Source organism: Polypterus senegalus, unplaced genomic scaffold, assembly GCF_016835505.1.
Source record: "Polypterus senegalus isolate Bchr_013 unplaced genomic scaffold, ASM1683550v1 scaffold_3391, whole genome shotgun sequence".
NCBI classification, from domain to species: domain Eukaryota; kingdom Metazoa; phylum Chordata; class Cladistia; order Polypteriformes; family Polypteridae; genus Polypterus; species Polypterus senegalus.
This window is the reverse complement of record NW_024382657.1, coordinates 28,801-45,000: the sequence shown is the minus strand read 5'-3', so window position 1 is coordinate 45,000 and position 16,200 is coordinate 28,801. Positions and strand designations below refer to the sequence as shown.

Below are 16,200 nucleotides of genomic sequence, written 5' to 3'. Positions count from 1 at the left end.
ACTCCCTTTCTTTGCCAGACTGTTCTTGTATAGCTTAGAGATGTGTTTTGGGGTATTGTCTTGTTGACAAAACAAATGACAGCCAAATTATGTACAAACCAAATGGAATGTGGTAGTAGGTGTACTGGTTAAGCATGCCTTTAGTTCTAAATAAATCACCAACTGTTTCACCAGCAAAGCACCCGCACACCATCCCACACCTCCCAGTGCTTCACAATTGGAACCACACATGCAGACATCATCAGTTCAGTTTCTCGGTTTCCTACCAAAGAGGGTTTTTTTTTTAATTGTATAATATAACCTACGCTACCTTTTGACAACCACATCACTGGGCTTAAACACATTAACAAAGAAAGAACTCCACGTAAAGAAGCTTGCAAGGTAATTTTGGATAATGTAATGCTTGCTGAACTTTAGCTAGAGTTATAAAATGCTGAACCACAAAGTTCTAAGGGAAAAATATTGGGGGGAGGAATGTGGGTATAATTTTAAAACTTTTGAATTTGTACTATACATCAGAAGAATGTACTGAAAAGGCACAGTAAGTAAAAAAAAAAAAAATTTTCCATGTCTAGCGCAGTGAATAGCCTGAATTTTGCAATTGGGCACATGCTAAAGTGTCCCTTTTCAGATAGTCTTTTCAAAAATGATTACAAGTATGATATGGTGCCAGTCTCTGCAGTGTATTAAGTTCACTTGTTAGAGAAGAAATATGGTAGTGGTTGTGTTATTGTGTTTTTCTTTTGTTATTATTGCCATCATCAGCTATTTTCTCTAATTTTAAAAAGGTGATGAAGATTTCAGCCTCTCTACTCACTTTGAGAAGTACCAGTGTAAGGAACATGCACCAGCTGTGTCTACAAAAGTTTTGAGAGACCTTCCGTATCCAGTTATTCAAAGTTGTGATCTGAGGGGAAATCCAGAAAAGTCATGTGATGCCTCTGAATTTTTGGAGTGGCTAGGTGCAGTTACTTCAAAAATAGAATGGTGAGTATTTTTTATTAATTAAATAATTATATATATATAAAAAAAAAAATCTAAATCTTATATTTACCATACTTTTTTCTATTTGAAAAAATCAGCAACAATGAAGCATCCAATTTCTTGTCCACATTTTGCTGTCCAGAGCCCAGCAGTGTAATGGAGAAAGCTTATCTTTGCACAGTTACTGGTTTTCTGCTGCCAGAGAAGATCTGTAAGCTTTTGGAACAGCTGTGGTAAGTATACTAAAAAAAATAAATGGAAGGAAGATGTGTAAGGTGTGATCCTTCTCCTTGGCGTGGGGTTAGTAAATGTTGATTAACAGCAGTGTACATGTTTTTGGCACAATAACTGAAAATAGTTTAATTTTTCTTCACTCTGTTCAAGAAGACTGTGGCCTTACACCATAAGTTTAAGTAAAGTGCATTTATTTAGTGCAGATAGCCAAGCACCCATAAGGTTGAATTGCTAGAGCATTACAGTATCATTCAGAGCTGTTCATTAAGACATCACAGGTTCAAATGGATACAGATGTATTGGGGTAAAGCTTATGTATGTTGTAATTAATGGAAATATGTATACTTTCGGTTTGTTTCATTAAATATTTTATATATGAAAACATATCTTTAACTGAATAAAAACAGTTTTGTTTTTACCATTCTGGAACAACCACACATACTTCTTGAGCCTGAGCCTGATAAACTCCCTCACCTTTTGTTTTTTTGTTTTTTTGTTTTTTTTGTTTGTTTTTTTCCCTGCTGTGACTAAAAGAAATTATCGGCACATCCTAACTCTCATCCCATTTGTGTGAAATTTAAGGTAGCATATATAGCATAAGATCAAAGGTAGCAGTTTTAGGTGAGGAAAGTTTGTTGAAAGTAAATTATTATGTAGGCTGAGAGGGGTTCCCAAACTTTTTCATATGACTATATAAAGGGAGAAGAGAAAGCAATCCAGAGAGCATACAAGAGATGAATGGAATTGGTAGGTAATTTGCATAGGAGAAAGGATAAAGGAGGAAGAGGATATTTGAGAGAAATAGGAGGATTGTGCATAGAAGAATTATTAAATTGATACAGTCCATGGGGTTGGCAGGAATAGAGGTAGGTTTGTGATGTTCAGGTAGCTGTAAGAGAGACATCAAGAACATAAACCTTCTCTTAGGCCTTCCTCTTTTCCTCTTTCTTGGCAGCTCTATCTTTAACATCCTTTTCCTAATATGCCCAGCATCTCTCCTCTGCACATGTTCAAACCAATGCAATTTCACCTCTCTGACTTTGTCTCCTAACCGTCCAACCTGAGCTGACCCTCTAATGTAGTCATTTCTAAACCTGTCCATCCTCGTCACACCCAAAGTAAATCTTAACATCTTTAACTCTGCCACCTCCAGCTTTGTCTTCTGCTTTCTGGTCAGTGCCACCAACTCCAACCCATATAACATAGCTGGTGTCACTACCATCCTGTAGACCTTCCCTTTCACTCTTGCTGATACCTGTCTGTCACAAATTACTCCTGACACTCTTCTCCACCCATTCCACCCTGCCTGCACTCTCTTTTTCACCTCTCTTCCACAATCCCCATTACTCTGTACTGTTGATACCAAGTATTTAAAATCATCCACCCTCGCCAACTCTACTCCCTGCATCCTCACCATTGCACTGACCTCCCTCTCATTTACACACATGTATTCTGTCTTGTTCCTACTGACCTTCATTCCTTTCCTCTCTAGAGCATATCTCCACCTCTCCAGGATCTCCTCAATCTGCTCCCTACTATCGCTACAGATCACAATGTCATCGGCAAACATCATAGTCCAAGGGGACTCCTGTCTAATCTCTGTCAACCTGTCTATCGCCATTGCAAATAAGAAAGGGCTCAGAGCCGATCCCTGATGTAATCCTACCTCCCCGTTGAATGCATCTGTCACTCCTACGGCAGACCTCACGACTGTGTCACTTCCCTCGTACGTATCCTGAAAAACTCTTACGTACCTCTCTGCCAATCCCAACTTCCTTATACATACCACAGCTCCTCTCGAGGCACCCTGTCATATGCTTTCTCCAGGTCCACAAAGACGCAATGCAACTCCTTCTGGCCTTCTCTAAACTTCTCCATCAACACCCTCAGAGCAAACATTGCATCTGTGGTGCTCTTTCTTGGCATGAAGCCATATTGCTTCTCACAAATCATCACCTCCCTTCTTAACAGAGTTTCCACTACTCTTTTCCATAACTTCATGATGTGGCTCATCAATTTTATCCCCCTGTAGTTACTGCAGCTCTGCACATTCCCTTTTATTCTTAAATATCGTCACCAGTACACTTCTTCTCCACTACTCAGGCATCCTCTTACTTTCCAAAATTAATTAAAATAATCTGGTTAAAAACTCCACTGCCATCTCTCCTAAACACGCTTCCAGGTTTGTCATCTGAACCATAGGCCTTTCCATTCTTCATCCTCTTCATAGCTGCATATAAAAATAACTTCAATGTGTCAGTGACTATAAGCGTATTGATTTTTGAAGAGAGTGTTTAGAAAATATGACTTCATTTAAAATAAAGGAAAGCAGATGTGATGTATGGAAACATCAGAAAAATATGTTAGAGGGAACTGAAATACTATATTATGCATTTATAGATCTGGTAAAGGCCTGGAAAAGTTTTTTTTTTTTTGGAATAGCTGTAAAGTATGGTAGAAATGTTGTATGAGGGGATCAGTAATAAGTGTAAGCTACATATGGGGGGAAAAAAACGGTCAAATGTTAACGTTGTTTTGCATCAGGAGTAGGTGCTTAGCTCATTCCTCTTTCCTTGTGGTGGATGAATTCTGGGAATTGCTGTTTGCAAGTCAGAGGAAGAATTACAGAGAAGGGTAATTGAATTAGAGGGGGTCTTGAAACAGTTATATTTGAAATAAATTCTTTGAAATCTGAGGTTATTGGTCAATTCCAGAATGAGAAGTAAGATATGAGATATAAGAGACTGTTAATTAAAGATAAAGCAGACTTTACTACCTTTACCAGGTTAGAAAAGTTAAATGTACTTCAGGTGGTTGTAATCAGAAAGTAGCGCTAGGAAGTGTAAACGGGTGAGAGGGTAAAGACAGCATAGAATTAAAGCTGAGAGATGTTGAGTGTGGTATTTGATACCAAAAAAAAAATAATGGTAAGTATCTGCAGTATTGAATGGTTATAAAGTTGGTTCTTCCCTGGTCTCCAAGCTTTCACTTGAGTCAAACTGCCATTTTGCTTTTAAACAAACTCTGTGCCACACACCGAGTAACACTGACCACAAAGCATGTATGTATTTCATATGGATATTACAAAATCTGAAGGTCGGCTCTTTGTTTACAGTAGTAAGACAAAATCCCAGATCATTTTTGGGATTTTATAAATATCAGACAAATTTTTTACTCTCAAAAGGAGGACAACATCATGGAGGGAATGTTTAGTCACACTTTATCAATTCATCTATTGCTCTTTAAAAATTAAATTAACAAATCAAGTCTGACTGTATTGTGAAAAAGAAGAACAAAAGTCAAACAGATTTACTTGCATATGTGTAAACATCTCCCAAATCTTTTGTGTTTAAGGGTATCAGTCTTTCACTTGAGCCCCTGGCTGTCACTCATTCTCATGTATTACTTACTCCTGTAATGGGTGTCTCCACACAGTCTTCATATATGATTGTATTGTTCTTAGTTTAATTCTTTTGCATACCTATCTGGTTGCATGATTATAACTGGACAAAATCATCCTTCCATCGAATGAATCCATTATATATTATTATATCATCAATGCCAATAACCAAATCAGTCAGGTATCTGATAACATTGAATCTTCAGAGCTATCATGGAGTGTCTGTCTATTTTCTCTGCCCCTGTGCGTTTTTTATTTTATATATATAAATAGAGCTTGTTTGTTTACTGCTATACTGCCTTTGCACCCTCAGTGAGTTAGACAAAACCTTTTTATGAAGCACCTTACTTTGAATGGTAAACTAGATGCTGGAGTGTCCCTACCAGAATTAGACATTCATTCTCACCACTACTCCTTATCATTCCATATAATGTCACATAATTGTCCTTTAAACATCTTTCAGCTCGCCCTATCACTGCTTTAAATAATAAGGGACTTCTTGGCTAAATTTAATAACCAGGCCTTATGTATTACTAGCAGTCTTCTTTTTCCCCCCCGTCTCCTTCTCCTGGGGAAGTCAAAAAATAGACCTTGGAGTACATATTAGATGAAGGTACGTTCCAGATGTTGCAATCTATGAACTTCTGCTATATTTTCTTCATACTTTTTTCTTTAAATTTCAGCTCAAGTACGTTTTCAAAGTGGGTATTGTTTAATTTTTCCACTTCCCTAACAATTTATTTGCCTTTTCTAGTCCATTATCAAATGCCATTAAATGGGTGGCAGTAACTCTCTATATGTAGCTGTACATGACCTCCAATCAATAACCATTAGTATGTTTGTTTTTTTCTTTTTCTCTGCCAGTCCCACTAGAATCCCAGAGGTTTTTTTGTATATGTTGAGTGAATGCCCTCCAGTAACTTACCATTTCATCTGTCATTTCTAAATTTTCTAGCCCCTGTACTTTCAGCTAACATTGCTTTTAATCTCTTTTGCTTCTACTCCTTCAGCCATGTCTAGCTAAGGTTATCACTTTAGCCTACTGCTAGTTTGTCTTAACTAATTTCATTTTTGTCTCTTGTCGTCTTAGTAAGATGCTCATCTGTATGGCTAGTGGTAATGGCTCTAGATGGAATGTGGTGCCCTGGCTCAAGATTACAGATGCCCAGTATATGATCTTTCCTTTGTTATATCTACCATTTCCAATACTGTTGCTTATTTTTGTGCATTTTGTTCATCTGAAAATTAGTTATATTTGCAAAATGTTCAGAAGATTCATTTTCTGTTTTTTTTACTGTACTGCAGCAGTAAATGATAGCTTATTGGATTCCATTTTCTTGATTGAATATATTCATTTTATCAAATATCACCTCAACTCACCAAGGAGTAGAAGGCTGCAGTACAAATTACAGTCTGTCTGCCAATCCCCAAACTCTGTTACGTAGGTAGACATTTGAAGTTGCTTTACATCATGTTTTTTTTTTTTTTTTTGTGCAGGCTCAGAACAAGTTAAACGAACTACTTTACCTTGATCTAGACAAACTGAACAAGTTTTATATATGGCTGTTCTGTTTTTGCTGGCATTCATGTTTGAAGAATAGCCAATAATGTACCCAGCAAACCACACAGTGTATGCAGTGTGCTGTTATGCTTCAGTGGCATCATATTGATAAGAATCTTGACATGTACCTTCACACACACACTGTCTATTTAATTGAAAAATGTTTGACAGCAAGCAAGTCTTGCAGTTCTGTAAGACAATTATATTTTCCATTGCAAAAAAGAACTAACCTTAAATGAGGTAACTGGGGTTAAGATTTTAATGTACAGTAGTCCAGGATAGCAAAACAATGTGTAGATATAATGGTATGTGTTAGTATAAAGGTAGAGAGTGAGCAGCTGTGTCAGTGTGCCTTTGCAAAAAAAAAAAAAAAAAAAAAAATTTTGACAGGGAAAAAAATAAAAAAAAAAAAAAAACCTGCTTTATCTGCTTAGCTTTCATCACGCCTGTTCCAAAAACAAATAAAAAAAACTGGTATGATATATAAGATGATGTAAACTGTGAAAGGCAACCATCAAAGAACATGAAGGCAAAGATGAAAAGTATTCTCATTCCTTCAGTGGTAAGAAATGTGTGATCCAGATTTGAGCACGAGCTTAGGCTCTTCAGTTTCCCTTTGAAATGTTGTGAAGCAGAGTGTGTCTGCGATGAAGGGGTGTGAAATGTTTCACAGAAGACATAGTAAGGCCTTTGATCTTAAACCCTCAAAGATGCATTGCTTTTGTTACGTTGCACTGTGAGTTGGAGTCTAATGCTGCTTTATTTTCTTGCACTGTATGCCACTTTGGTTGAAGATATCTATACTTTTCTTGTTACAGATAGATAATGAATATATTACAGGTGTTGTAAAGGAATGCTGCAAATCAGAACAGCGTGTGATGTCTGCAAGTACAAGGATGAATGTTACAGTTTATATACATTGTGTGTTTAAGGCTAATCTCTTATTCAGTGCCTCAACACACCAAATTAAGTATATAGGAAAAATATAGAAAAACCTAATTATTGGTGAAACATCTCTTGGCCATATAAGCTAAGAAGCAGGAAACATTTGTTTATAGCAGATTTTCTCAACCTTTTAGTGTCTCGTGACTCAGTTGTACCTTTTTAAGTTTATACATGACCTACAAGCTGGATTCGGTTTGTGATGAAACGAGCACAAATGTGCGGGCCTGTTTTGGGGTTGTTACCCATTTGTGAAACAGCTGCAGGTACAAACTGGGATCACTCAAGCATCCCACTCCTGCACCCAACAGCAACCTCGACCCCTTTTCAGTGGTTTCAGTGGAAACAATGGTTTACAGTGCCTATAAAAATATACAGTAATCCCTCCTCGATCGCGGGGGTTGCGTTCCAGACTCCCCTGCGATAGGTGAAAATCCGCGAAGTAGAAACCATATGTTTGTATGGTTATTTTTATATATTTTAAGCCCTTATAAACTCTCCCACACTGTTTATAAATATTCCCCGCAGAGTTATACAACATAATCCCTTTGTATTCTCTTAGATATTAGGTAAGATTCATTGAAATTATGTATATAAACACACTGTTTATATACAGTAAAACCTAAATATTATTTTAAAGATATTGAGTGTCTCCGATATCACATATGTTACAGCCATTACGATAGACATGCCACCAGCAATAAATACGCATACAATGCAAGAAAAATAGTATACAGTAAATGTGTGTACAGTGACACTAAACGTACGTACATGTACTAAGTACTGTAAGTAGAAAATTAATTATGGTTACTCACCAACAATGACACGATGACTTGTCCGATAACAATGAGTTTTATTTTACTGCACAACAAAGGAGAGCGTTACAGCCCTTAAAGGAGCCACTTCAGGCGATTGTGTAGCACTGCCGTTATCCTTCTTCAATCCAAATCCCTAAAGCAGATTCCATCCAGACTACTGCCTTATTACATCCACTTACAACTTGTTTTGCACCTTGGTTAAAAGGACACTGCAGCCGTAGATCTTATATTCCTTTCCTACTTTTTAAATAAAAAGAATCATAGCCTTCAACAAATCCAAAACATTTACCTTTTCGGCAATCGTTAACATCTTCCGCTTTGCGCTTGGGCACGGCCCCTGAAGCAGTAGCAGATTGTTTTGGAGCCATAATGAAGGGCTTGACTATGCACAAAGATAAACACAAAAGAGCACAACTCTTTACACAGCGAAACACGTTGATGCTGAATGAGCGAGATGAGACTTCCTGGTTAACACTGCGTTCAGCAAGCAGGAACTTAACTGCGTGCTCTGATTGGTTAGCTTCTGAGTCAGGAGAACTTAACTGCGTGCTCTGATTTGTTAGCTTCTCAGTCATCCGCCAATAGCCCCTTGTATGAAATCAACTGGGCAAACCAACTGAGGAAGCATGTACAGGAAGTAAAAGACACATTGTCCGCAGAACCCACGAAAGCAGCGAAAAATCGCATTATATATTTAGTTATGCTTTCATATAAAATCCGCGATAGAGCGAAACCGCGAAAGTCAAAGCGCGATATAGCGAGGGATTACTGTATATCATAATGCATTTAATTTAGCTTTTTTGACATAGTTCAACAGAAAAACTCTTTAATGTCTAAGTGATCCAAATTGTGTTCATAACAATTACTTATGACCACTTTGAAATTATATTTTTTGGACCACTGCCTACTACTGCTGTTTGACTCGTCTTTATGTCTTGTTATACAAGCTTTTGGGGCTCCTTCCTAATTTTGGCCCTCAACACCTGACAAACGCTTTCTTTTGACCATATTTTGTGCAGGAAATTACACCCTTATGGTAAAGAGTAAACCTATAGGTGTCTTCAGCAAAAGTGATCAGAAGGTCTTGAAGTTGTATATGCCTTGTTTCTCCTTGTCACAAAACTTTGAAAATCTAGGGATGTGTAATATAGCCATGTGTAGTGTTTTTATTTTTACATTTTCATCATAAACTACACTATTTTTGATATTTCATTATTTACTGGTGTTCCTATCCCTTTTGCCCTTAAGCATGTGGTGTATCTTTTAAATTATTTCATGGTCATTGATACTGAATATAGTGTGGGTTGTTTTTTTAAGGGATCTAGCCCTCTATGGACTCTTAACAAAGTGTGAAAAATGACAAATGAAATTTAATTCCAATCAAGAATATTTAGACTTTAAACATTTGAATTGAAGCAGGCATTTAATAGATAGATAGATAGATAGATAGATACTTTATTAATCCCAAGGGGAAATTCACAATATTCAAATATTTGACCCAAATATTCTTGTTTGTTATGTACTTCCACTCCATGAATCCTTACATTTCTTATTAACATCCCAAATTAGGATTGTTCATACAAGTAGGCCTTATGCTAATTCAGACTTTTTATAAATAAAAACATGAAATAATTGATGACATTGATGAGTATTCATCCCCTTTAATATGACACACCTAAATCATCAATGGTGCAGCCAGTTGGCTTTAGAAGTTCATAATTCGTTAAATAACAGTTGTTTGCAGACAGGGAGTTTCATTTGTGACAAGAAGGAAACCCATAACTCTGAAGAAGTGACAGTGACAGTGGCAGAGGTTGGACAGACTATACAGACAAATCTACCACATCAGCCACAGCTTTATGGTGAAAAGAGAAAGCACATAAAATGCACAAAAATGCGCATTCAATCTCTGTTAGGGTTTGCTAGAAGGCACATGGGAGAAGGTTCCATGGTCTGATGAGACCATAATTGAGCTTTTTTGCCCATCAGACTAAATGCCATGTTTGAACCTTGCCCATTATGGGGAGAGAAAAACACCATTTCCACCATGAAGCATGGTGGTGGCAGAGAGAAGCCCAAAGGCTTCAAAATAAACCAAACGCTTGATCCATTTTATTTTTATATTTGATTTCTGTAATTAGGCAATTTAATTGATCATTTTACAGTGCTCTGTTCTTGAACTTTTAACTATTTTTCTATTTATCTTTCTTCTTTTATAGCCACTATTTTGATGAGCCCAAATTTGCCCAGTGGACATCTTTGACTGTTCACGGCTTTGCAGACAGTCCTGTAAGTTGGGGGAGTGCTGAACATGGATTTCACAAAGGAGGAGAAAATTTTTACAATTTTGTTGTTTTCAAAAATCAGGATTATTGGCTGCAGATGGCAGTAGGATCACATGATGGCTGTCCACCTTAAAAGGATAAAAAATATTTAGATATGTTTTGACAAAGTCATTCTCATCAGTAACGTGTGCAAGTGTGGCACTGCAGGTTGCAGCATTAAGTAATGGAACATTTAACATCCACAAAAATGGAGATTCATAAAGCCACAGAGCTGGATTACTTAATGACACTTTTAACTCAGTTGTACAACTTTTGCAAAGCTAGAATACAGTGAATAAAGAAAATTTAAAATTCACTTCTCCTCTGTCAGAGTGACCTGAAGATCCTTCTGCCCACATCCACTGCTCATCTTCCTCTTTACCTTTACAAACAAGTCTCTAGTTGGTGAAGAAGATCCTGGGATTGAAGTCCTTTTATTTTTTTTATTGCATCTTTGGCCACTTACCAAAAATATTCAATAGTGTGAGAAGTCTTGTTAATCCATCGAACATCTCCACTGGGATTACTTAGAAGAAGACGACAGGAGGCAGTGGTGTACGAGCAGTGAAGCTCATAACATTTTTACTTGGAGCCCTGAAGTAATGAAAGTGTTTATATCGGTACACGGTGAAGGGAATGCTGGCATGATCGTGTAAAAGTTACATATGATGGAGAGAGGGGCTCCTGAAGATAGGAGCAGCGAAGCTGAATATGCCATGTCTGCTGTTCAAGTACTGTTGTACAACCTTCATTATCTTTATTTGCCTGACTGGGCTCTGTAGTGCTGTTATCCTGCACTTCGTAAATAAAGCGCTGATAAATAACTAATTATAAGTGAAAATGAACAGAAGGGAGAGTTTAGAAACAAAAGCTAAGACCCATGTCAGGTCTGCATAAGTAACAAAAGGTGATCAGCCCAGAGTCCCATTCTAAGGTGCCTGTAAAGAATGGACTAGCGCAGGAAGCCATGAAGTTCACTCACAACTTAGTACATCACTGGTCGGTGTATGCAGTATGCTTTACACTCACAAATCACCTGAGAGTGAAATATTTTTTCTTGTTCTCTTATTAGTTTTACATTGCTATTTTTTATTTTACTTTACCTGTGTTTGAAAAAGTATTCTCTGTGCAGAAAGCTGCTGATAAAGCTCTTTGTTTGCCGTGATTTCTAGCAAAAGGTGGTGAAGCGTCTAGTTAAACACTGATTGAGTTCCTGAACTAGAACATGATCTTAAAGATGTAAAAAGTGTTACTGCACCCTGGCACATACAGACCCCACAAACGCTGGATCCTGTAGCTCCACAGCTGTTGACTTCCTCAGCCATCGATTTGTGGGCTGCAGCCATCTGTAATTTTCCAACTTCTTACAACAGCCAGAGCACTAAGAGCACGAGTGTCCTTCCCACTGCAGCCAACCTGCTGAATTCCAGTGGGCTTTTTCCTGGCAGAGTCTAACTTGGATTGTACACGGAATGATTGCTTTATACAAGCTATGTATAAATGTATTATTTGTGCAGTGAACGTTTTTTTGTTGTTTTGCCACTGTTGCAGCTTTCAGGCTGTACACCATGCACTTCTCAGTATTGAGCGATCCCTTTGTTGAGCTCATGTTTCTTGCTGACCACAAGTCCATTGTGTACTCATGTTGTCAGTCTGCACATTTTATATTTAATGATAACAAAATTGCAATACCAAGTGCTTCAGCTATTTACAGTTGCCCTCATTTTAGCCATGAGAAAAATCATTATATTTAACTGTAAAATAATAATTTATTATTTTAACATACTGATGCAGCTAATTGAACATGTACTTCTGTATCAGCAGTGCAAAGGCAAATCTTCTGGATGTAGTTGCCATTTTGGCTGTTTGGATGAGGTTATGGTGTGTGCTGTTCATTAATGTTGTTTTCATCAACCTTTTATATTTCCAAAGAAACTGTAGACCTGTATAAGTAAGTCCTGTTGTATGTTAAGGACATCAATACATTACAGCTTTTACCACCTTCATGTCTTGGCTTTTATAGTTTACAAGGATCGCTCAGTCTGCACTCACATCTGTTTTGTCATCACTGCTTCCTACCAGACATCTGCTGCCTTTGCTGAATACCAGCCATCTTCTTGTCATCAACTCAGTTTGTGTCTGGGACTCCTTGAACTAGCAGTCTACTCATTCATTGGGACAAACCGGTGAGGACATTTTTGTGTATATGTTCAGGATAACACTGTTTGACAAGGACAAGGTTGTAAACGAGGATTCACTGCCAGTTTTGTAAAACGGCAATAAGGCCAAAGCAGTGTGTAGTTCTTTCACTGTAACTTCATGTTCTATTATACGTAATGCTAATTTTGTTGTAAAGTGGTCATTTCAGATACGTTTTGAGGTGAGGTTCTTATACTTGCTGGAGAGTGGTGATGTCTGGCATGTTGAATTGCACGAGCAAGTGAGAAAGTCACGGTACAGTTGTGGCTAAAAGTTTTGGCAGTGACGTAAATGTGTTTTGCAAACTTTGCTGTTTCAGCATTTCCAGATTATTTTTTACTTGTTTCTATGGTATACTGAAGAACAATTATGAATGTCTCAAGTTTCAAAGGTTTTTATTGGCAAATAACATCCAATTGATGTAAACTGTCAATATTTACAGTGTTGACCCTTCTTCATAAGTTTTGCAATTCACTCTGGCATGCTGGATATCAGCTTCTGTGCCGAATCCTGCCTGATGGTGATCCATTCTTGCCTTTTTAGTGTTTCAAGTTGATCATAATTTGTGGGTTTCTGTTTGTCCACCTGCTTTTTGAGAATTGACCACCGGTCTAACCTTTCAGTGTTATGATGCCGAGCCACTTCTTTATCACTTTTACGTTGTCTCTGTCATGCTGGAAAATGATCAGATCATCATTTGAGCTTGATCATGCAAGACCTTATGGGGTCTGCACATGGACTGTGATTGAAGAGTGTGTGGCACCGGTTTTGATTTAATATATTTGTTTTTCTCCGCAATAACATGTTTACACCTGTCGGTCGGTCGGTCGGCTTCACTACTGCTGGTCCTGAAATACCGGATACTCGGTGAAGCCGTGTGAGGATTCCTGCCTACAACACGGAAAGGTTATGGTTGTTTGTCTGGCCTGGTGTGTTGTCGCACAGCCACCTACTACCTCCACTGGCTCCTCATGTCACCATCTAAAAATTGACTTTTTTTAATTTTATTTTATTTTTGGATATTGTGGTGTACACTTAATTTTATCATGCGCGTTTAATTTTGTGTAGTTGTGATTTATTTAAGTGGTATGCCTCCTGTTGTTTTTACTTATTGATTATTTACACTCAAAGATTAAATATTTGATAAAGGATGGCAAAGTGATTGGTGATTGCGAGTTTACGGCAAAGTAATAAAAAAAGGAAGTGCTAAAGACCATAATGACAGGTACAAGAGCAGGGTCATTTTTAGCTGTTCTTACAGAACTACAGTCCTAAAATAAAATGGATTTATGTTTCACTAGTGGATATCGTCGCCATGTGTGACTCCTGTACAGTTTGATTGCGCCTCCAAACTTTGCACAAGCCTTTGGCTTGACGTGTAATTAATGGCGCTCGGCTGTTATAACAACTGAGTAATCGTAGTTAGAAAACAACTTGAGAAAGTTAAGACGGCAAATGGCGCTCAGCCACTGAAAGAACAACATCCGGATTTGTTGGACAAGTGTAATCCTCAGTTACGTACCTCTAACCTTCTCATGTCAGCTGGCAAGATTATTTTGCTTGGGAAAACTTGTAACAAAAGGGTTTAGTACTTGACTGTTTTTATTAAAATTTTTGTAGAAAGATGTTTTTTATTAATAAGGAATCACAATTAATTACACATGTATGAAAAAATCTTTAATCATCCCAAAGGGTTAGCGAAGAGGAAAAAATATGCAGTAAAGCACATTATGGCAACAATATAAAAGAAATCCCAGGTTAATTTCATAAAGTACAGTAGGAACACATGCATATTTTTAATCAGAAATTAACCATCTGCTTTCTGAATCTGCACAGTCTGGCTCAGGCTTGATGAAAGCGTCCAGCTCTTGATGGCTGCCATGCCAGTCCAGGGTCAGGACTTCATAAAATCCACACTTCTCTGCGATGTGATGAAATGTCACCAAAAATACAAAAGAACAGAAGAAAAAACAAATGCTCCAAAAGACAAACAAAAGGGGAACTAGACCAAAGTCCACAATCCAAAGTCAGAATTCTCAACACCTTTTTAAATGAATCAAAAATCATAATGAAGGAGAAGGAAAAAGGGAGCTGAAGAACACTGACACAGGAGCTAATGTCACAGCAATGGCAGCCTTCAGGTTAACTGCATTCCTAATGACTGCAGCACTCGACAGTTGTGATCCAGTTAGAGACACACACACACACCTCAATTAATGAATGCAATAACATAATTAAACTTGCTTCTACTTGTAATATAGTTTATTTTAGTTATTTGTATATTCATCATTATTTGTGATTTTTGGAAAAGGGAACAAAACAAACAAAATGAAGGAGGGTAGCAAGTCTAAGATCAGGTGAAATCCTGACAGTGTACACCATTAAGCCTATCATAATGTCATTTTTCATTTTGTTTGCCTATACTCACAATATATTTTAAAATAGATACTTCAAGAATAAACTGCAGCCAAAAAATGTCCAGGTGTGGGGTATTACCAGACCAACTCTTGCTCACATATTCTCATTTACTTTATGATGATACACAGCCCCTCTTCTTGCTGGGGTCTAACAGTATAGTGGAGATTTTCTATAAAACAAATTAACAGAAAGACCAAAGAGCATTCAAAACATGTCATGGATAGACAAAGGGTACATGATATTCTCTCAAACACGACCTTACATTTAGCTTAGTGTAGTCCATCATACAGAAGTTGGAAAAATAAAAACTACAACCATACTGCCAGGTCAGGTCAGCCTACAGCTGAGATGGTGCCTGAACAACAGTGTGTCACCTTTCAGGAGTTCCAGCGTCACGTATCTCTCAGTGAACTTCTAGTTGGGAAGAATGAAATGGCAAGCACAAGTAAGGACCTGCCAAAGATACTGTGTAGTCAGTCAGCAAGCACAGGTGTAACAATGGCGAGGAAAAGGAACATTATGAAGAGACAAAGAGAAGGATCAAGTGTGATTTCTGAAATGCCATCCATGAAGTTACTAAGGAAGAAATCCAGAGAGTTAAGGCCTCAAGTATAACGCCTTGCATAGAGTTCAAGCCAAAACATGGCATACGGACAAAGCTTCAAATGTGCATACCCACAAAAACCTTCAGATGCATAAAACTGCATAAGCAAAGTTCCGTGCACTTCCCCCTTATAAATCTCAACCTTCGTGAATTTTAACGCACATGCACGCACCTACAGCCCCACCTTGACTTCTCCTCCTTCCTTTTGCAAATCAATATAAATAACCCCTTCCACTAAGTGTTTTGTTAAAAAGCAATGGCAAAAGCATGTGTAAAAAAGAATTTTAGCAAATGCAAAATGGAAGACCAGCTCAGTGAAGTGGAGACAAGGAAAAACGTATTTTTGGTGGCTTAGGTAGTGATATGAGCAACAAAAGGAAACTAATGGCATGGCACTCAAAATTACAAGTTCAGAAAGTCACACGGTGCCTGAAATAAAAAGAAGTGGTGGTCAAAGTTTATGTGAAAAGCTAACATTAAATAAAGCCGTGGACATTGCAAGAGATGGCACAAGCACAGCTGAGAAACTTCGATGCATGTACTCCGAGCAGCTCACGTGAACTGACTGTGAACGCAGTACGTACACAAAAAGCAAGAGCTCCAAAGAGCGCTGAAGAATATGAAGTGAGTGACGCATACAAGCATATTCAATCAATCAATCAATCAACATTTATTTATATAGCACATATTCATACAAAAAAATGTAGCTCAAAGTG

General features: G+C 37.7%; 1 protein-coding gene across 1 annotated transcript in view; it reads left to right on the top strand.

Moving 5' to 3' along the window:
• Positions 1 to 10,579, top strand: part of LOC120521160 (ribonuclease P protein subunit p40-like) — a 22,522-nt gene extending 11,943 nt beyond the window's left edge. Inside the window, exons 2-4 of the mRNA XM_039742974.1 lie at positions 789 to 987; positions 1,083 to 1,217; positions 10,159 to 10,579. Coding sequence (XP_039598908.1) covers positions 789 to 987; positions 1,083 to 1,217; positions 10,159 to 10,357 — 533 coding nt within the window. The 3' untranslated portion in view covers positions 10,358 to 10,579. The remainder of the gene's footprint in view (positions 1 to 788; positions 988 to 1,082; positions 1,218 to 10,158) is intronic.
• Positions 10,580 to 16,200: the final 5,621 nt, after the last annotated feature.